The sequence below is a fragment of the Rana temporaria genome, chromosome 2 (assembly GCF_905171775.1).
Source record: "Rana temporaria chromosome 2, aRanTem1.1, whole genome shotgun sequence".
NCBI lineage: Eukaryota > Metazoa > Chordata > Amphibia > Anura > Ranidae > Rana > Rana temporaria.
Window position 1 is genome coordinate 53284037 of NC_053490.1, and position 22697 is coordinate 53306733.

At 42.5% G+C, this 22697-nt stretch overlaps 1 protein-coding gene across 1 annotated transcript; it reads left to right on the top strand.

The window, feature by feature from the left end:
* The first annotated feature begins 237 nt into the window (after nucleotides 1-237).
* Nucleotides 238-4907, top strand: LOC120928204. The gene is made up of 6 exons (XM_040339313.1): nucleotides 238-624; nucleotides 857-1026; nucleotides 1161-1229; nucleotides 2814-2873; nucleotides 3992-4318; nucleotides 4891-4907. The coding sequence occupies exons 1-6, from the start codon at nucleotides 383-385 to the stop codon at nucleotides 4905-4907; spliced, it is 885 nt and encodes a 294-aa protein (XP_040195247.1). The 5' UTR covers nucleotides 238-382.
* The last annotated feature ends 17790 nt before the right edge of the window (nucleotides 4908-22697 follow it).

The following is a 22697-nucleotide window of genomic DNA, read 5'->3' on the forward strand; positions in this document are numbered from 1 at the left end:
GGAGAGGCATGGAGGGGAGAGTAGGCATGGAGGGAAGAGGAGGCATGGAGAGAAGAGGAGGCATGGAGAGAAGAGGAGGCATGGAGGGGAAGAGAGGAGTGGCGTGGAGGAGAGTAGTGGAGTGGAGGAGAGGAGCGTAGTGGAGGAAAGGCGTGGAGGAGAGAGGAGGCGTGAAAGGGAGGAGAGGAGGGTAGTGGAGGAAAGGCGTGGAGGAGAGAAGAGGCGTGAAAGGGAGGAGAGGAGGGTAGTGGAGGAAAGGCATGGAGGGGAGAGGAGGCGGGGAGGGGAGGATTGGTGTGGAGTGAAGCCGAGGCATGGAAGGGAATGTGGAGGTGTAGTGGAGCGGGAGCATGGCAAAGAAAGGAGACATGTGGCCCCTCCTATGTCAGATAGTGCGGACTCAGATGTGCAGCAGAACAAGCGAACCAAGAGACAGAAATCAAGGGGACCCATATATACCAAAGAGGAGAATGCTGCATTGGTTGCTGCAGTATCAAAAGAAAAAGTGACACTCTTCTGCCAATCCGTGCCAGCATCTGAGAAGTCAGCAGCCTGGGAACGAGTCCGGGACTCCGTGAATGCGGTCTCCAAGTTTCACAGGCCCACCAATGGCGTCAGACACAGGTAATTAATATTAAAATATTCTTTCACTCTTGTGTAAAAAATACACAGTTTTGTAGTCAATAACAAAAAAGTAACAGTTCAACGTAACCAAAAAATGTATTTGTCACAGCCACATGCTGAACAGTATACATATAACCATCACAATGTGAAAAGAAATGTGGTTTTCAAAAAACATTAATCTAAGTATTTGTTTTTTTATTAATGTAATTGTAATGTTTATGTACATTTGCAGGTTCTATGATTGTCGGGCAACGGTTACAAAGAAGATGCAGAGGCTTCGACTAGGACAAAACCGAGGAAAGCCTATCAAGTTGCGAGAGTGGGAGGCGGAGCTAAGAGATGTCCTTCTGGCAGAGGATGTCCCTGGATTCAGCAGCAGGGGTCAAAATCATAGAGCTGGTGGTGAGGAAAATTAAATATATCATTATAATTTATATATATTGCAGTTATAATATATTTGTAAAGCTATCTTATTGTTTATGATGACTACACATGTATGACTTTTATTTTTATTTTTTTACATTCATGTTTTCCAGATCAAGAAACATCATCCTTGGAAGGATCAGCTCCAACTCCAAGTACATCCTATCAACAACATTCTGGTGGTGAGTACCCAACACAAAGGATATCTAATGAACTGCTATTTACTACTTGGACCAAGTCACTGTGCCATGCAGACCGTCACAGTTGAGACAATTAGGTGCCGTTTCTGTCTCCCTGGCTACTCAGCTTTCACTATCACAGTCGAGAGCAGAAGGCTCGTTATGCACAGTGAGCCGAAAAAATAGCAATGCAAAATAGTGGGCAGCAATAGAGCAGCTGAAGAGAACTTTTTAAAATTAACCAGCAGGTGATTGGTTGGTTGCTATGCGGCCCTAACAAACAACATTATGCTGGATAACTTCAGCAACTTCTGCTCCACCCACTATAGTATTTATTGTGTCTATGGTTCTGTGTGCCCAAGCAAGGTAGCAAGGTCAGAGCTGTGGATGCTGAATTGTGACGGGGGCAGAGCTGCGTGGGGCTGTTAGGTGAAGGTGGGTCAAGTTGCAGGGTGGGACAGAGAACACAGCTGTTCACATGTGCTGTGAAGGTGGGTGAAATTTACCACTGTGAAGGGGGTTCAGATCAGAACATAATTGTGAAGGGGAAACTGTCATGTGAAGGTTCTGATCAGGTTCTGAAGGTTCTGAAGGTTACATCAGCTTCTGAGGAAGCTGATGTAAGAAATGTGATTTTTAAATCAAAAGGTGGGTATAGTAGTAGTATGTATGCACCCTTCCAAATTCAAACTTGCCTGCTTTCATTTTGTGACTAGATTTTGAGGGATGCCGAGAAAGGGGTGAGAGCTCCGCCAACAGCATAGTTTGAAAGGGAGTCCTTCTCTCATCGATCACAGGGGGGGAAGAGAGAGGAGAACACATCGATAACAGCTTTGATTTGACATTGCCGTGTTCCCCGCCGCTTGCTGCCACATACATCCCCTCCTCCGGGACTTTTATCCTGTCCAATCCCAGGACGGGCGATCTGTAAATTAAAGTTTCCTGGCCATGGGGCAGGGCTGTTTAGTAGCGGGAAAACATCAATTGAAATGAAAGCGTTTATCGCTCTTTACCTGCAGCACATGTAGGCTGCATGGTGGGCACAGGGTGCATTGGTGGGCACAGGCTACATAGGTGGGCACAGGCAGGCTTCATTGGTGGTTTTGGATAAAGTTGGTGTTAATATTTTTTTTTAATATTTTATTCTGCATAAAACAATTTTGTGTCATTTAATGAGATAATTTATGAGGGCGTGTTTAGGGGTTGAATTAGGGGTGGGGCAAGCTAAGGGTTGGGTGTGGCAACTAACTGTTGGCTAGTAACCCTTGAGGCCTGGCTAGTAGCTAATTTAGCCCTGGTACTATGTATATGGGGGTTGTAGTAAATGATATGTAGATACTTGATAGCATATTTTACATATATTTTGTTAATCTTAAAAATTGCCAGAAATGTAACATCTGTTTTAACACATCAGCAACTTCTGATTATATTTTACATTTCCTCAGTCCATTTTTGGTTGAATATTTGATTTCATAGTAGAAAATATTGTAGTTATACGACATATCTCAGGCAAAAATTGTAAATACAGCTGTTGACTTTTTCATGAACATTACCTTGACTCTTCACTCTTTCTTCCGTCTTTAACAGAAAGCTGCATTCAAGACCCTCCAGCATCGGCTTCTGGCAGGACCATTGCTCCTCCTCAGGGTAAGTGCATGATCTGGGAAGAAACAGGACACAGCACTAACTCCATTATCATCATGTACCCTATTTACACATAGGCATTTTCATGTAATACACCTAAAAGTTCAATTTAAAAATTCGTACAAAAATGACACCTCATACCTTTAGAACGTGACTGTGAAAGGGACACTGTGATTTGAAGGGGGATTGATATATCAAGGAGGACTGCGCAAACTGTGGAAATAAATGAGAGTGGCTGTGATGTCAGAGATTCATTCCTATCACAAAGATTTTTTGCTGAACTCCACCGTGTTGAAATTTTTTTTCTGCCTTTGGTTCTTTTAATGATTTTGAATTTAGTAGCCCTTATTGAAAGGTGTTCAACAGCTCTTTTGCGCTTTTTTTTTAAACTACCGTTAAGCCTATAATATCTATACATAATATCTCTATAACCTGTATGGTTTAGAAGATATTCGCCCTGCAAACCTAGCACGGCACACTAAATTACTTACAAGGTTATTAGCTCATAATGAGCTAGTATGCTGTGCATACTAGCTCATTATGCCTTTGCTTTACAGGTATTTTTTTATCTTTTAGTGGGTATAAAAGCGCTACAAAGGTTTTTGCAGTAGGATATCAAAAATACTACGATAATAAATTTAGAAGACATATGCCCTTTTTACCTGCAACCTACTGGGACCCTTTAAGAACTTTATCTTCAACATTATCTTCACTCTTTCTTCCGTCTTTAACATAAAGCTTTTCAGGAGTTAAATGTGCGTGTCATATGCTGATAAATATGTTATCTAATAAAGAAAAAAGATTTTCTGTTTAAGGCATTTTCTGTTTCTGCAATTTTTATATTGTATTTATTTACTTCTATAAAGGTTATTTTATTAAATAACCTTTTAAATTTTTTTAACTTTAGGATATAAATGCAATGTGTAGATTTACCTAAATAAGTTTAAATTGATTTTTTGTTTTCTCTCAATCATTAATACAACTTATCCCCCCTCCCCAACTCAATCTTTCATTTGCTCCATTATTCAATATTACTACTACATAAAAGTCTAATCTGAATAAATTCATTACTATGAACGCTTTCATCATTCATCAAACTTTGCCTATCTTATCTATTTCAGATCAGCAATACCACCCTGAGAGGAGAGTACAGTGCAGCCCGCACTCTCCTGTTCTTCTTTTGGAGAGGCTGGAGATTCAGCCAGAGATTACCCCTATCATTCCCCAGACTCCTGATTTCTCCCCCGGCCCAGAGGAGGAGCACAGAGGACAAGGTTCATTCATTCAGCCACCCCATGCCCTGATGCCACCTACTGCTGTACCGCCTTTCCCAACTGTGCAGGAGATCATTCTGAGGGAGCTTATAGAATTAAGGTGTGACAACCGAAAACTACAACGAAAGGTCAAAAGGCTTACCCGGCTTACCCATCAGTTGAGCAGTCCATCCAGTTCAACCACAAAAAATAAAAAAACAAAAATAAAAAACACAGTAAAATCCTATACACCCAACTCCATTCCCACAGTTGATCCAGCGTTCGCTACGTCGCCGCTAGTCTAGTTTCACGTCGCAAAGTTAGTCTTTTTTTTTTGGTGCCCTAACTTTAGTCAGCAAGCGTATTGCTGTCTAAAAGTATGGCCGTCGTTCCCGAGTTGAAATTTTAAAAATAACGTCGTTTGCGTAAGCCGTCCAGTAATACGGAATTACGCTACGCGCGTCGCCGTTCGAAAAAATGACGTCACGGCGCGCAATGCACGACGGGAGTTCGGAAACGGAGCATGCGCGGTAGGTCCGGCGCGGGAGCGCGCCTAATTTAAATGGCACACGCCCATTTAAATTGTCCCGCCTTGCGCCAGAGGCCGCCGGCGTAGGTTTGCATCGCAAGTGCAAGTACTTGCGATGAAAAATTGCGGCGGTGTAACGTATCTATGATACGTTACGCCGCCGCTCTTCTATGTGAATCTGGCCCACACAGTCTACCTTAAACTATTCATTTATATTTTAATGTTTCCCCACTGTTAGTGGACACTGGACAGTAAAACAACACAGGAAGCAGGGGGGGGGGGATACTAACAGCAGTGGGAGTGTGGATACTGGAATAAGATAGCCAGGGTGAAAAATTATAGACCGAGGGGCTAGGGAGGTAGCGGAGGACAATATAAGTAGACATTAGGGAAAAACATGTATCCCACTATCACATCTTGTAAAGACACGTGGAGGCATTTTGCAATTTTGTATCTTCAAATGGTATGCAGCAGAGCTGAGTTAGGCAGAGAATGTACCCGATCGGCAGGGATGGACTGGGACAAAAATTTGGCCCTGGACTTCATCCAGACTGGCCCACTTTGACAGGACAACTCCCGCAACCCCCCCCCCCGGCCACCCAAGCCCCCTCTCCCCCTTCACTAGCCCCTAGCCGTTCTACTTTATTAGAGTAGAACGGCTGGTACTGGTACTCTTATAGGCAGTACCAGTGGGGAAGCTAGACATTATTTCACCCGGGGCAAAGAATCAGTTTGGTGCCCCCCCCCCTTATGGGACAAGATTAGGCAGAAGTGAGAAACTCCCAGGCCATAGCTGTTAAATCAGCTGTCCGTCCCCTCCCCCATGCTCCTCTGTCGTCCCCCCTTGCTCCTCTGGTCCTCCCTCTGCTTCTTTGTTCCCCCCCAGGTGAGCGCTGTGGGTAGGGAGAGACAGAGGAGCTGAGGGGGGCGGCGGTCTGCTGTCACTGAAGCCGGCCCACTGAGCCATCGGTCCACCGGGAAACTCCCTGTAGTCCCAATGGCCAGTCCATCCCTGCCGATCGGTAAACTAATGAGAAAATATCTGCTTTCGCTGCAATGGAATTTTAATCACTATTCCAAAAGATAATACAGTTCCCAGTCTCCCTGTTCTTACCTTGCATGGAGCTGAGCAGCATTCAGATCCCTGGTGGTCAGAATGGAATCAAAATACCAGGGCCAAGATAAAGCATGAGTTTAGATTTGTAGCTCTGGGAAGTGTGGAGCTGATACACTGACAATGGCATAGAAGAAATTATTTCGATGTCAAAAAACCTAAAATAAGTAACACAACTGTATTCCATATATACATCAAAATAACATTTTTGCACATTATGCATTCCATGACACACACCAATATACTTACTCACACCCACTTAAAATATACATATACACAGTGACACACACTGACCCATAAAGACGACACACACTTTAACTGACAGACACACTGGCCAATAAATGAAGTGCCTTGTAAACAAAGCCAGACTGACCCAGACACTTAATCACAGAAAAACACAGACATACTCACATTGACCCTTAAACACACAGACTAACCCCATACTCACTCACACACAATGACAAATAAATGTGATTTATTTAAAAAAAAAAGTCATACAAGTATATCATTATAACATCCTAAGTGGGGTTTACTCTTAGGCCCCATACTCACGACCAAACATGTTTGCTGAAACTGGCCCGCGGACCAGTTTCAGCATACATGTTTGGTCGTGTGTAGTTACGAGCGTACAGAATTTCACCGTACATTTGCCCGCCGGGCCGTTTTTCAGCAGACATTTATTTCCAAACTTGTTTTAAAACCGTCCGCTCAAATCCTGTCCGAACGTACATGTTTGGTGGTGAGTACACAAAACCAACGTACAAAAACCCCGCGCATGCTCAGACTAAATGAGGCCACGGGAGCGCTCGTTCAGGTAAAACTCACGTTTCTTTGGGATATGGCACATTCGTCAATAGAAAGATTAATTCTAGCAATAGAACACTGAAGCAAAACACACAATAACCAATGCTTGATGCCGTCGTTTTATTCATTCTTCTCTTGCTATAACTAATCAGTTATTTAGCTCATGTTATTTCAACTGAGTTGTTCCATACTGAAAAGTGACATTTGTTAGCTGTGATGTAGTAAGATTTTTGCAAACTTTTATTGGCCCGACGTATCATATTTTTAGTGGTCCTCCACATTTCAAATTTTTTGCTTTTAATGTTTAATGGTTATCTTTCCCACTTTCTTTAGGTGTTTATAGTTATGTCACCATTTAGAATATTTTAATAGGAAATAGTTTTGATTTAGCTTTTGTTTGTATATTTAACATGATTTTTTTGAAGGTTGTTTAAATTGTCTACCATGTTGGCACACCAAATGACCCCCCCCCCCCCCCCCCACATGAGTTAGTGAATAGTTTAGATTAAACATTTTATTTGTTTGTAATGTTTGATGCCTAAAATAATACCCACAGTATTACAAACAATAGGCACGTTTTTCAAATCAACAAAAAGGCTTTTATTTGAGCAAATTATAAAAAGGATCAAAAACAGAATGGCAGCACTTGAACAGCTAGCAACATACATGCAAACTTGCATTTCAAACATGGTGAAGGATAAACTAGCCAACCTCAGGAAGCACACAAAATAAAATCTGAAGCAGCAGCACATAACCAAAGGAACCCAAGCTGTGGTAGTCCAAACAAGATGCCATTTGTGGGGGATCAAATGGAAGGCAGGGCATCAACGTCTCCTCTTCCTTGCAACCTTCCTTCCAGGCTGCCTTCCAGCGGGTCTTCCCTGGGCCCTTGCAGGTGGGGATGATGTGGCAGCAGGAGTATGATGTTCAGCAAGCCGGGCCGGGTCACATAGCCCAGTGTCTGGGGTCAGCAGCTCCCTCTGCATCCACCAAAGGGCCTGGTTGATGATGCCCTTGGCCAATTGCCTCTGCTCCTCCGTGCCTTTATTGAGGTCATGTGCCACGGAGGCACTGTAGGCCTCAGTGGGGTTGAGGGGGGCCCTCATGATGGCACTCGCCTCCTGAATCATTTTCAGGCTGGCTTCCTCCACTGCCCCCAATTTCTTCTTACGGCCTGGTGGCCTAATATAAAGGGGAGGAGCCTGGCTGGTGGTGCTTGTCCTGGGGAGCTGCTGAACGCCACTGGGCCCGGCCTCCTCCTGGCTGCCACTGACCCCTTCGTCCTGGCTGACAGTGAGGAGAGGATCTGCCACCTCCTGGCTGGTCTCTTCTTCCTGTGTAAAAAAAAGGGACATGTTGTAATATATTTAGGAATATACTCACTCACATTTTCATGCTTGAATCTTATTTTTTGCCTTGAATTTAAACTTGAAAACAGACTCACCCTCTGACCCCTGCAGTTGTCATCCCTGACACCTATTTGTTTGCCCACGATTTTAGATTTTTACTTCCCAGCTTGTATTTTATTAACCAATATCAAGTCAAGAATCAAACAATAATTAAGATTATTACATAACTAGTTATGAAACTACTATACCTCATCATCGTAGAGGCGCAGATCTGCCTCTCTGTCAGCCAGGCCCTCTTCATCCGACTCTGCAGGGCTGTGGTGATCTGGGGAAGTCCCGCTGGGAGGTAGCGTGGAGGAAAGGTTGGGATTCAGACTTGACATTGATGCCCTGCCTTCCAGTTGATCCCGCAAAAATGACATCTGGTTGTAATACCACAGCTTGGGTTCCTTTGGTGGTCTTGCTGCTGCTCCAGATCTTAGCTGCTTTTGGTGAGCTTTGTACGCTCTCCTATATGTGCCCCTGAGGTTGGCAAGTTTATCCTTCACCATGTTGGCACTGCATTCTGGCACCCATGTCCTCATGTATGCTGCTAGCTGTTCAAGTGCTGCCGCTCGTACGTCCTTGTTATGATAATGGTCCTGCTTTGAATCCCACAGGATGGGCATTTCCCTGAATTTATCCAGCAAATGCTGGATAATGTCTTGGCTCTGCAGGAGATCCATTGGGAAATTAGGATTTACTCTTTTTTTTTCTAGATTGAAAAAATAAAAAGAAACCAAAAACACAATTAAAAAAAGCCTCAGCATTTACATTGATAGAATATGTTGTTTAAAAAGTAGTACCTATATAGAAATACAAACACAGTGTCTCTTGTTTAGAAAATGCTGGCCAGCTCTGCCCCATTGGTTGGTTTTAGCTAACATTTTTTTTATACATGCCGCCCCTTTGGTTACATTGCAGGAAATAATATAAATCTACAACCATACACAATTATTACAAATGACAGCATTCATCAAGCCACTATTGCATGTGTAGATATCCTGCCCCTCAGCATTGATTACATGAAAGAAACTTCCTAATGACCTCTGTCCAACCAACACAGAACAATACTTGGCCTGATCTGAATACACCCTACATAATTGATAATGAGTCACAGCATTTTTGATCTCTCTATTTTGTGATGTCTACAAAAGCATTTGGGTATGAAAATCACATTCTGGTATCCAAGAGACATAATAGCTTAATAAAACTGTGCAACCAACAGACCAAACCCCCATCCCATTGCTCTACATTTTAGAGCCCGCTGCTGATCCCATGTTTAAATTTCTTACCTGCCTCTCTCACAATCCTCGTTTCTTCCGCTCGCTGAATTAACACGTAACCTACGTAATCACGTCAAGCGCCTTTTATACACTCCGCGTATGTATGAAACGCCGCCCTCGTCACCTTTGCCATGCCCCTAATCAATTGAAAAAGTAAATATGGCGTTAACTGTGTAGGTTCTGGAATCGCGCGAATATTCTCCGCGTAACGTACGTCAATACGTTGTTGGCATTCGCGACACTCCGCATATGCAATAATCCCCGCCCTCATCTCCGCCCCTGACGGGACATTTCCTCGTTTCCACGCCCCTAATCTCTGTGGGAAGGAAAGATGGCGATGTCACACGAGCGGGCACGGAGCTCTCATGGCGCAAGTGAAGGGACAGAGGCTGGACCGTCCCGATCCAGGCCTAAAAGATATAAAGCCACTAATATGGCGTTCGAAGAAATGGTGGAGTTGGTTTACATCATGAGGAGGAAGGATTATGATGGTGAATGTGGGCCCTACAAAACACCGAACCGTAGGAAGTCACACATAATGGACAAGGTGGCAAGGAGAATGAGGAGAATGTTTGGTGTCACCAGGTCAAAGGAGCAACTACGGAAGCGTTGGTCGGATTTAAAATTGAGGGAGCCACATCACATGAAGAAGATACTAAAAATTCTGCGTAAAAGTAAGTCCATATTATTTAAGGGGGGGGGGAAATGTCTGCAATAATGTGTTGACATGTATTTTTTCACATCTGCCTCCTTGGCCTGCTTGTACTTTTGAACACGTGTAGATACTGTATTGTGTTTATGTCAAATAACAACCCTTACCAAATTTTGTGAAATAGTAAACACGCGTAATATGACATTGTTTTGCAAAAATGTGACGTTACTCCAGGAACAACACACCTGGACATGGCTGACTGGCCCCAAACTTGGTTTTCCAACATTGTTGACTAGCAAAATCACAGAAATTAAATTGAGTGAATGTGACAGGCAAACAAGATTCATTCTCCAAAATGCAAATAAAGCTGATGTTTTAACATCTTGAAATGCAAAGCACCTGTGTCTCAAAAATCTAAGTATATTTATTTGGAGGGTCGACGAGAATTAATGTTTTGGGGTGACATCCATTTGTGTCACTTCTTTGCAAAAAAGGGGCAGGATCAGAGCTTGGCCTAGAACTACGCCAAAAATGGAGGATTGCTGAAAGAATAAACAACCAAAAATCATCATAAATGTATCGTCTATGCAATGTGTGCGATTTATGATATCCAATATCTGTGTGCTGATGAGTATACCTTTTGTTTTTTATTATTTCTTATAGGGGAAAGAAGACGCCAGCAATTGGAGGAGGCAGAGAGGGCCAGACACCCGAAAATCAAACACCTCCACATGTTGAGCAGGAGGAGGCTGGGGAAGGAAGAGAGGAGGATGTGGAAGGAGAAGAGGATGTGGAAGGAGAAGAGGATGTGGAAGGAGAAGAGGATGTGGAAGGAGAAGCGGATGTGGAAGGAGAAGAGGATGTGGAAGGAGAAGAGGAAGGAAGAAAGGAGGAAGGAAGAGAGGAGGAAGAAGTTATTTTGGACTTAGAATTTATATCAGATGAAGGGCAAGTGGCGGAAGAACAATTTGGCGAATTGCAAGAAGGTGGATTGATGGATGAAGGAGGAGTCGAAGATGATGGGGAGGTGGTGGAAGAAGGAGGAGTGATAGAAGATGATGGGGAGGTGGTGGAAGAAGGAGGAGTGATAGAAGATGAAGAAATTGGGGATGTGGAAATTATCAGGCCATCAGGTCAGTGTCACCCCTATATTAATAGGGCCAAACATATGCAGATAGGCTGGAAATTATTTACATATTTTGAATGCCAATTTGTTTATTTTTAGGGGATGAAGATGGAGTAGCACATTTTTCACGTGCAAGTGCTTCTATCATTATACAGCAACTAATGGAGTGCAGCACGGAAATGGACATTATGCAGGAAAGGATGCTAGTCATGGAGCAGAATGTGCGAAATGTCATTTCAGAGTGTAGCACGGAAATGGAGAACATGCGACAAAGGATGCTAGTCATCAACCAAAATTACAAAAATATCATGGACATGATGGGCCGTGTCAAAGACTGAACCACAGAAGCCCATCCCCCGCCCATCCCCCGCCCACAAAACCCTTTTTAATTTTTGTACTTTATAATACGCCAAAATTTCTAAATGCACACACAGTGTGCCAATATGTGCTAGCTGCCATCACAGACTATCTATTGTCTGTGCTTTGTGGGTACAAACCCCTCCTCGATCCTCAAGTAGTTGAGAGGAAGGGTTTGCTCCCACAAAACACAGACATTGATCACCCATGATGTCAGATAGCACATGTGGCCATTTGTCTGTTTAACCAATGACATTTGGCGAGTTTGCACTGAATGTGTGCATTTAGAAATTTTGGCGTGTTCCAGTGTGAAAGCACACCATCCATATGACTGACTGCTGTTCTTTTTTTAAATTTTTGTTTGGTGTTGATCTTTTTTGGTTTGTAAATGTTTCCAGTTTCAGATCACAAAACGAAAAATAAATCTCACCTAAAGAAAGAAGTTAACTAATTTTGGTAAAAAATTCAAAATTTTTTGTGTTGTGTTAAAATCTTGTTGAAAAAATTAGACACAAACAAATGACAAGCCCAAAAATTCTTGCGTATAGTTTCAGTGAAATTATTCTTACATTGTGTTTCGATCATTATTATTGATAATCACTGTCAATAAAGACAAAAAAATAAATAATTAAAAGCCAATATTTTGTCTCAAGAATTTGCAGGAAATGTTTTCTGCCTAAAAATACACATTTCTTGTTAAAAAATGAATAAAATAAAAAAAAAAATATGAGACATCAAAAGCAGAAAAATGAGTGGCTTCTTATTTCTAGACTGAATACCCAGTTTGTAGATGAGTGAATAATGTGCAAATGTGGTTAGTTAATACATCTGAGTAAGTAAATTTGGCACTAGAAGTGCACGATTTTTGGAGATAACCTGGAAGACAGAAAAATAGAGAAAAAGCAGTAATGACAAACAACTGTATAAAGTCCAATGGTCTAATTATTTATTAGTTGTGAGAATATTCCTTTCTTTGGGGGCCGAATTAGAAAGAAATATGATCTGGCATAGCAATGGCCCCCCGACCCATGAAGTACTCAACATATTTGTCGCGTACCTCACGAGCAGATTGGGGGGCCAAGCCAGCGCGACCAGTGTCCAGGCCAGGAATGTTCTCTGAGGGTAGTCCTGCCTCAGAGCCCATGGAGGCTAGGTACGTCTGGGAGTGCCTGCGTAGAAAATTGTGCAAAATGCAGCAGGCAAATATAATGGTGTTCAATTTATATTCCGCCAAATGTATCGATGTCAGGAACAGGCGGAACCGGTTGCTGAGGATCCCAAAGGCATTCTCGACTACCCTCCGAGCCCTGGACAACCGAAAATTAAACACACTCCTCTCTAAGGTGAGGGTCCTCTGGGGAAAAGGCCGCATTAGGTGAGGTCCAAGGCCGAAAGCCTCGTCCGCTAGGAACACAAACGGAAGTCCTTCCACATTATCTTCATCTGGTGGCAATGCCAGACCACCAGTTTGGAGACGATCATAGAAATCAGTCCGTGCGAACACTCCCCCATCTGACATCCGGCCGTTCTTCCCCACGTCCACATATAGAAACTCATACTGTGCCGACACCACCGCCATCAACACGATACTATGATAACCCTTGTAATTATAATAGTAGGACCCCGAGTGGGGTGGGGGCACAATGCGGACGTGTTTCCCATCTATTGCTCCACCGCAGTTAGGAAAATCCCACCGCTCGGCAAATTGGGAAGCCACAGACTGCCATTCCTGTGGTGTGGAGGGTAGCTGTGGGGACAAACAAAAAAAGAGATTTAGTACTTTGGCACATAAACATTGCAAACATAATCCTACAAGCATCCTTGTGCAACTTTACATTTTTAAAATAGCATTTGCAAATTATGAAGGGAGAATTTCGGGGCACAAATATATAGGCCCACTTAATTAATAAGAGACTCCACAGCCCTCTGATGGGGACAAAAACACTTTGAAGGGGGGGTGGGGGGTGTTAAAACTGTTTTTAGAAAAAAAAAAAAAAAAAGTGGCATGGTGGGGGTTGGCCCGAAGATAGCATGCTGGACAGGTTAATATTGGGTAAGATCAAAATATGCAGGTAGGCCAAAATAAAAAGAACATGTAAAAGCTGATATCAACATGCATAGTGAGAAAAGGGAACGTTAGTTAAACACACAGCATATCTGGGAAATAAAATAAAAAGTTAGTTTGCCACATTATTAAAGACACATTGTGAGGTTAAAATGAGGAAACTTACCTTCATATACTCCTCGTGCATAACTTTAATGATGGCAGCACACGTGTCCGGTATGATGACCCCAAGCGCCTGCGGAGAGATGCCTGTCGAGAACTTGAGGTCCTGCAGGCTCCTCCCAGTCGCCAGGTACCGCAACGTGGCAATAAGCCTCTGCTCGGCCGTGATGGCTTGGCGCATCACAGTGTCCTGCCTCGTGATATAGGGGGACAGAAGATCCAGCAGACTGTTGAATACGGGGTCCGTCATGCGGAGAAAATTCCTATAGTCATTAGGATTATTCTCCTGGAGTTCCCTAAGCAGAGGCATATGTGAGAACTGGTCACGCTGGCGCAACCAATTCTTGGTCCAGAAACGCCTCCGCCCCCTGTTTCTGGCCAAAGTACTGGAATAATGAACATATCCAGCAGCCATCCCATAAACAGCACCAACTCGCGAAAATTGACGCTGCTGCTCCATCATGGCTTCAAACCGGCCGGCTGGTCAGTCAAGAACACACTCCAACAGAAAGCACAATCAAATCCAGCGGTACCTGCAAAGAACGCACGACACACAGATACGAACGCACAGTACGAATCTGCTAAGCAGAACGAACTGCACGCCTGTACCCGAATGCCAACTACGTACCCACAAGCACACGCACTGAACGAGAAAATACTACCTGCTAAAGCCTGGAGACCGAGAAGCGCGAATCAGCTCTAACCAAACCTTCACTAACACGAGCAAAGCCGTAACTAGCAAAAGCGGAACAGAGGGCGTCGCCATTGACTTTGGCCTTTCCCTTTATAGTGACGTCAAACGTGGATTACGTGCACGCGTTCAGGTCCGCAGGGAAATATCGTCCGCTGGTGTGTACAAGCCAGCGGGCCAAATGAAAAAACAGCCTTGTACGCCGGAAACAGCCCGTCGGACATTTCGAACGGACATGTTTGCTCGTGAGTACTCGGCCTTAGTCTTAATACTTACTATGAAGTGCTGAAAAAACCTCATGTGTTTTTCTATTTGCTTCCTTCTCATCCACATCCAGGTCCAATGTTAGGCATGCATGTGAGACATGACGTCAGTAAATTGCAACTGCAAAAAAAGAGAGAGGGATATAAATTAGAAGAAATAATTAATGGAATGATGGAAGGTGAGTAGGGGAAAATTGATAAGCCACTCACGTGTTTAAGGGTGCCACAGGCAACATACTTAACCAGGATTAAATCCATAGTGTGGTGAGATGTCTTCCAAACGTGAACTGTAATATTTCTTCTTTGAGGGCAGGTGGCAGCAGTCTGCACTGCAGCAAGAGCACAGTAGGAGGAGAGCCCCAGTGTTTGTGGGAGTATTGCGAGCCGTGGAATTGTGGAGTAGGTTTCTTTATGGAATGGTAGCTTTTTTTTTTTGTGGCTTAATTTCAGAGCCAAGGAGTCAAAACATTACTCCAAAAACGAATGAAAAATAAACAAACTAACCCCAGCTTGGGTTGATAACATTCTTGCAAACGGTGGTAGTAGATATTGGATTTGTGAATGTAAACAAAAACTATTATTATTTATTAATTATTATTATTATTATTATTATTATTATTATTATTATTATTATTATTATTATTATTATTATTATTATTATTATTACCCTTATGCATAGATCTACTTCAATTCAAACGTTTGCAAGTTGTAAGATGTGATGGGAAATAATAAAATCAACAAAAACAAACATAGTGCATGTCAGGATTCAAAATAGATATATCAACAGAAATGAATAAATATATAGTACTTTTAGCTACCTGGAAGACTATATTAATGCTTACCTGTATGTAGGTGCTTGAAATACCTCCATTCATGGTTTAGGGGATAATTTAGAACGATCGTGCATTTTCTTAAGGTGGTCATGCCAGGACTGGCAGACCTGCGTGCATAGCATAGAAGCTGATTATGTAATACTCACCTGCGATCAAAGCCCCCGCTGCAGTGGCCGACACATCATCGGGCAGCAGCATGTAGGCCCGGAGTTACTTCCGGGTTTTGCGCTGTGATTGCCCAGAGACGCTAAACCTGCACGTTTAACAGCGGGATTACATGTCGCCAGCCGTTGTGTCGGCCACCGCAGCGAGGTTTTCGCCGATCAGTGGTATTACATAATGAGCTAGTATGCTATGCATACTAGCTCATTATGATATAGTATGCAGGTATTTGCCTTTGTCTTGCACTTATTTTATTTTTGTATTTTATTTAAAGTGGGCTTGCAACCACATTATTAAATATTTGTATTTCAAAAGCTAAAATCTCAAAGTTAGAGATTGAGAGCCTAACAAGCTAGGATCACCCTTACAGTATAAACTCTTTTTTCATGTTTACAACCTCTGAATTATTTGGGGGGGGGGCCTGGGGTCAGGAAATTATAAAAAAAAATAGTAAATAAAATGTTGAGGTAATCAATGTTGCCCACCCAACAAAAAATAAATCTTTGAATTATATAGACTGTGGCTGATCACAGCTTCTCATGCTTGCTGTATCTACATTGTGATTGATACTTTATCGTATATTGTATTCATGTAACATTACTTTTGGTACATACAGTATATCATGACATGCACTATATTTGGTTTTGTTGTATTTATTTTTTGGCATCGCCATCTATACTTGGAACAGGTAAATTATTAACAATATCTTTATCGATTTGATAAACATAAGAACTTAAGAAGTAGTATAATTAGAATTATTCTGTTGTAAAGCTTAGTTCTGGGTAGCCCAGCTTTGGAAGATTGACTTTCAGAAATGCCATCTGCTCCATCAGCTGTGGGGCCAGCTGGGACCTCTGTGGGCACAGAATATTTCCTGTGATAGAAAATACACGCTCACTTTGCACAGAGGTCGGGGGGCAAGAAAGTAGCTCTTGTGCCACCACAGAAAGAGCAGGCCAAATACCCCTTTTCTCATCCCAATACTCTAATGGATCTGTAGTGGAGGCCAAATGGGGTTCAGACAAGTATAATTTAACATGATCTGACACAATGCTTCTTTTCATGGTGGGCATTTTTGTGGGTCCAACTAAAGTATGTAATGCCAAACTCCAAACGTCAGGTCTTCTAGTGGAATGCTCAGCAGTGGTTGTACTAATAACAGTAGGTGATGGTGGCACAATGTCACTATCAGGCTCCTCCTGATCTTCTTCCTCTTCACCCTCTGCCGGCCTAAACAATTTTCGGTGACTGTCAAACACCCTCTGAATTAATAGATCCCTATAGGTGGTAAGGGAACTCTGAATTATTGCCATTTTTCCTTTAATGCGTGGATCGCACATAGAGGCAAGCATTAGCTCAGGGCATGCCTCTATGAGCTCGTTCATCCTTCTATTCAATTGTCCCCTCAGTCTCTTTATAATTGCAGCTACATCTTGAACTATGCCGCCAGGCAAGGGCTCGCTTTTGTTTAGAAAGCCATCCATCTTAGTGATAAGATAGATGTAGAGAGGGATTACTTGAGCCAGACTTGCATTCTCTAGGCTCAATTTTTCTGTTACATCTCGGAAGTGGCTAAGCACAGCCACCACCTGACTAATTATTTTCCACTCCTCCCTGCTTATTGGCCTTGCTACACCAATAACATGTTCATTTGACATGGCGTGTATTGGCTTTTGCTGTTCCATGATACGTTCGAGCATCTCCAAAGTGGAGTTCCAACGGGTGGCTACATCTACCTTCAAGCGGTGCTGTGGAACGCAAGCCTTACTCTGCTCAAGTCTGAGTATGTGACTGTCTTTCACACTACGATGAAAATGGGCTGCTATTTTTCTACAACTGTCTAAGGCTGCATTCACACCTAAGCGACAGCCGCGTACGCGTGTAGCGGCAGATTTGCCGCGATTACAAATGTTTCTTTTTTTTTTTTTTTTTTTTCTAAAGTATTCCCATTGCTGTCTATGGGAAAACGCGCGTGTCGCTTGAAAAAAAGGGTCCGGGACTTTTTTTCAGGCGACAGGCGTTGCGCGTCTATGAGATGTGAACCATCTCCATAGACGGCAATGGGAATTCTCACCTCTAGCGACAGAAGCGTCCCGCGTCGGGCGTTTTGTCGCTTAGGTGTGAATGGGGTCTAAGATAGCAGACAATTTTGATGTTTCACTTTCATCGTCCAAAGCAGACTTCACAACGAGATGCAGGGCGTGTGCAGAGCAACGAATGCCAACAAATCTGCCATCTCGCACTGCCTTGAGCATGTTTGCTGCAGCATCAGTGACTATAAAGCCCATCTTTGCCCGTGTGCCTGACTCCTCCCCAAGCCACTGCGCCACCATTTTCTGAAGTGCACGTAAAATATTTACAGCAGTGTGCTGGTCGTCCATGACTTCAGCATGCAACAAGAATGTGCGTTGCCCATGCTCAGGAGGTTCTGCTGCCTTAGCACCTGTGCTTCTCATTCCTGCTTTTGGTTTGTTTGGTTGTGACTCCTTGGGCTGCCACCAGTGAGCCGTCAATGACAAAAAGGCATGTTGCCCACTGGGAGCGCTCCACAAGTCTGTAGTAAAATGGACAGACTGGCCAGCTGCTCTGCCCAGCTCCTCTTTCAGTAATCCAACACAGGAATTATATAAAGAGGGTACAATTTTCCTACTAAAGGTAGTACGGCAGGGGAGAACATAGTGAGGTGCAACCACCTTCATGAGGTTTTTAAATGTATGTCCTTCAACTATATTAAAGGGTGCTCCCCCAACTGCTATAAGTTCCCCTATCAGACGGGTGATTTTAAGGGACTGTTGACGAGACATACCCCTTGATTGGAAACTGGGAAATTGTTGCAGCGTGGGCTGCTGTAAAGGAATGGGGCGACATGTGTCAACTACACAAGAAGTCCCTTCATCTTCCTGCCCCTTGTTGAGCCTTTTGGGGTTAATGGCAGCAGTAGTGTTGCTGCTTCCTCTCTTTTTACTAGGTGGAGCTGCAACTCCACTTTCTTCTCTCAGCAGCACCGGTGTATGGTGTGCACGGAAATGGTAATTCATCCCGGCATTGGTTAAATGGGCTATGTCTCTCCCACGGCTCACTTCCCTGCCACATAATTTGCATTTCACCATGCGCCCGTCACCAACAGTAACAAAATGTTCCCATATTTTTGATCTGCGGTTCCCAGTGGCCGGTGAGGATTGTTTTACAATTGCCTCTGGCTGATGGGTATGTGCAGCTTCCGTGTCTTTGGAGGAATTTGGTGGACTAACAATGGTGGCAGTTGCACTACTTGGATATGAAAGACATTTAGGCAAAACAACTAAGCCTGAAGAGGTTTGTAATGGTGCAGGCAATTTTTTTTTTGAAGGTGAGGAGTCGGGAAATAACAGAGGGGACTCAGGGGCAGAGGAGTAAGGACTCATAGATATAATATCCTCATGAATTTGGTTTACAAGTTGTGCATTATCCTCTATATTAAAATCTAAATCAATTCCTTCAAGGTCAAGGCCTTCAAGGGTCAGACTCTCAGGTAATTCTACTTTAGCAGCATCCTGTTCTGCCAGGTGCCTACTTGGATTAGGATTAGATACTGAACTATGAGAATGAAAAAAGATGCTGCTATTATCTGTTTCCAATATATTGTGTGCTGTTTTTACATCTGGAGGCTGAGCAATTTGCTCCTCCTCAAGCTGTAAAATTTCAAGTTTTGGCTGCCTAAAATTATGGACACTAGCAACAACCTTTGCAGGAACTGCCCGTGACCGGCATGTCTTGTAAAAAACATCTGGGGTTACAGTTGGCCTATATTCAGAAGTTGTTGTTGCTGTGTCACACTCAACTTTTTCCTCTGTTGCTTTCCTCATGGTGAGAATGTGAGAATAAGTGGGAAAAGTACAAAAAATTTTTATATTAGAAATATTATTATTGTGTTTTTTTTCAGAAAAAAATACAAATGATAATGTATTCTGAAAAATAAAGGTATTGAGGACGGAGTATGATTGTTGATTTATCAGGCCTTACACAATTGGTCAGGATTAAAATGCAACAAAGCTCTACTAATCAACTTCTACCACCACCATTTATATCTTAGTAGAGTACTGGCTGCTGCCTGGGCTGGCCTAGTACTAGACTATAATGGCACTGGTGGCTATGCTAAAGTAAAAAAAATATATAGGCAAGATAATAAAACACAGTCCTACACTGTCTCACAAAAGGGGAAAAAATAACTGCAGAAAATATGAAAAAAAATGAATAGTAATCAGTGAGCACTGCATAATAAGTATAAATGTATAATTTCTAAGTGTCACCAATGAGTGAGTCACTGAGTCACAAATCCAACACCACACACACCCTGTCTAGAATGCAGTCTGACGTAGGAGAAAACTAAAATATGTCAGAGATATTTACAATTACAAATCTAGGAATGAGAATCTAGAGTATGCTTAAGAAGTTCTCTATAACAACTACAAATTAGCTCTAAGATCCACAAAACCGGTGCAACCTACCCAAAGACACCCTATCTGGACTCTGGATGGAATGAAATGCAGTCTAGCCTAGAAAAAGACACAAGGTCAAGGAGCCACTAGATAATGAGAAAGAAGCTCATTGGGGGAAGGAACAAACCTCTTCAGGGGAAGGGACAGGGCTGAGTGGCTATTGGTCAATGTCCAGAAGTATTTTAGGAGAAACGAAACTGAAATTACCTTATTTATTAAAATTCGTTGTTTTCATTTACGTTTTACGAAGATTCGTAAGTTATTTTTCGTTAGATTCGATTTTCGTATTTTATTCTTTGTTCGGCATTTTAGTTGTTTTCATTTCGTTATTCGACTATTAGTAATAGTAAGTTTGCATTTTCGTTTATTTTTTCGTAATTATGATTTTATGGGGGGTGTTCGGTGTTTTCGTTAATTCTGTGTTTTCGTTCATTTTTTCTTTCGTTGTTTCTGTTTTTTTACATTTAACAGTTTCGTATATTCGTTGTTTTCCATATTCGTTAACTAGGGAAATATCGTTATTCGTTATAATTTTAGCTAAGCCGTTCGTTCATTCGTTGGTTACCGAATCAACGAAAATAACGAAAAATAACAGAAAACGTATTCGTAACTTAAAAAACTGCACATGTCTAGAGAAGAGGAGAATAAGGGGGGATATGATCAACATGTACAAATATATAAGGGGTCCATATAGTGAACTTGGTGTTGAGTTTATCACTTTACGGTCAACACTGAGGACAAGGGGCACTCTTTACGTCTAGAGGAAAAGAGATTTCACCTCCAAATACGGAAAGGTTTCTTCACAGTAAGAGCTGTGAAAATGTGGAATAGACTATCTGCAGAGGTGGTTCTGGCCAGCTCAGTAGATTGCTTTAAACAAAGCCTGGGTACTTTCCTAAATGTACATAATATAACTGGGTACTGACATTTATAGGTAAAGTTGATCTGGGGAACATCTGATTGCCTCATGGGGGATCAGGAAGGAATTTTTTCCTCTGCTGTAGCAAATTGGATCATGCTTTGCTGTTTTTTTTTTGCCTTCCTCTGGATCAACTGTTGGTATAGAATTGGGTATATGTGATTGTATGATATTATTAGTATTTTATTTCTTATGGTTGAACTTGATGGACTTGTGTCTTTTTTTAACCTGACTAACTATGTAACTATGTTTGGGATGCTTTGGATTGGCGTATACGTCAGCGTGTTCCAGTTCCTGACAATATCCAGCAACTTCGCACAGCCATTGAAGAGGAATGGACCAACATTCCACAGGCCACAATCAACAACCTGATCAACTCTATGCGAAGGAGATGTGCTGCGTGTGTGAGGCAAATGGGGGTCAGACTGGTTTTCGGACCCCCCCCCCCCAATACTGTAAAACTGCACATTTTAGAGTGGTCTTTTATTGTGGCCAGCCTAAGGCACACCTGTGCAATAATCATGCTGTCTAATCAGCATCTGGATATGCCACACCTGTGAGGTGGATGGATTATCTTGGCAAAGGAGAAGTGCTCACTAAGGCCCCTTTCACACTGGGGTGTTTTTCGAGCATTATTCGAGCGTTGGTCGAGCGTTATTCAAACGTTTTTTGAGCGTTATTCAAGCGAAGCCTCATCTGCAATCCCAATGTGCTGGTACCGCTAAGACCCTAACGTTTTAGGGCATTTTTGCAGTGCCTCAGTGTGAAAGGGTAAGGCGTTTTTACAGCGCTTTCAATTCATTTCAATGGCGAGGGGCGTTTTTGGAGCATTTTTTTCAGCGCCCAAAAGCTGCACCAAAGATGCTGCTTGCAGGACTTTTCTCAACGCCCCACCAGTGCAACGCCTCAGTGTGAAAGGGTAAGGCGTTTTTACAGCGCTTTTAATTAATTTCAATGGAGAGGGGCATTTTTGCAGCGTTTTTTCAGCATCCAAAAGCTGCTCCAAAGATGCTGCTTGCAGGACTCAGTGTGAAAGGGTCCATTGAGATACATGGAGAACGTTTCATGAGCGTTTTAATAGCGCTATTTTTAACGCTAAAACACTGTAAAAACGCTTCGTGTGAAAGGGGTCTAACACAGATTTAGACAGATTTGTGAACAATATTTGAGAGAAAAGTAGGGGCAAACACAAAAGTGTTGTTTTTATAATTTTACTCAGTGTAATAGGAAATATTTACCTAAATTACAACTCTGGAAAGAACTTTCCTGTGTGGTCCACATACTTGTAGCATCATTCAGACCAGGACATGTTTCCATGACAACAGAAATGCCATCCAAAGCCTCATCTCTATACCTATTCTAAAGTGTTAATAATAATAAAAAAAATCTTGATTTTGCTAATAATGAAGTTTGGAAATGAAAAATAAAATGTTTTGTCAAGTACATTTGGAAGTGTGAGTGACAGTTCAGCAGCAAAGTGACAACTACAGAATGATGGGGTGATGTCAAAGTGTAGGTTTACAAGTAGGTAAAAGCTGAACTCCAGGCAGCTAAACAACACAATGAATGCAGTAATGTATTTATCATAAGCAAATTAAAAATTTGATAGATACAACTAATTTAAATACTGAATTTGACTTGATTCAATCCAAAGTGAGGATCAGTGCGTGGGGCCAATCAGATTTACTACATGCACATGTGCTGACAAGGAACATGCTAAGAGGAGGAGAGAACAGAAAGATGAC

Bases quoted from the DNA above. Each gene is read 5' to 3' on its own strand.
- LOC120928204 (XM_040339313.1), top strand. From the start codon at position 383: ATGTCAGATAGTGCGGACTCAGATGTGCAGCAGAACAAGCGAACCAAG. The intron at 1,230-2,813 runs GTGAGTACCCAA...CGTCTTTAACAG, and splicing joins CTATCAACAACATTCTGGTG to AAAGCTGCATTCAAGACCCT. The intron at 2,874-3,991 runs GTAAGTGCATGA...TATCTATTTCAG, and splicing joins GACCATTGCTCCTCCTCAGG to ATCAGCAATACCACCCTGAG.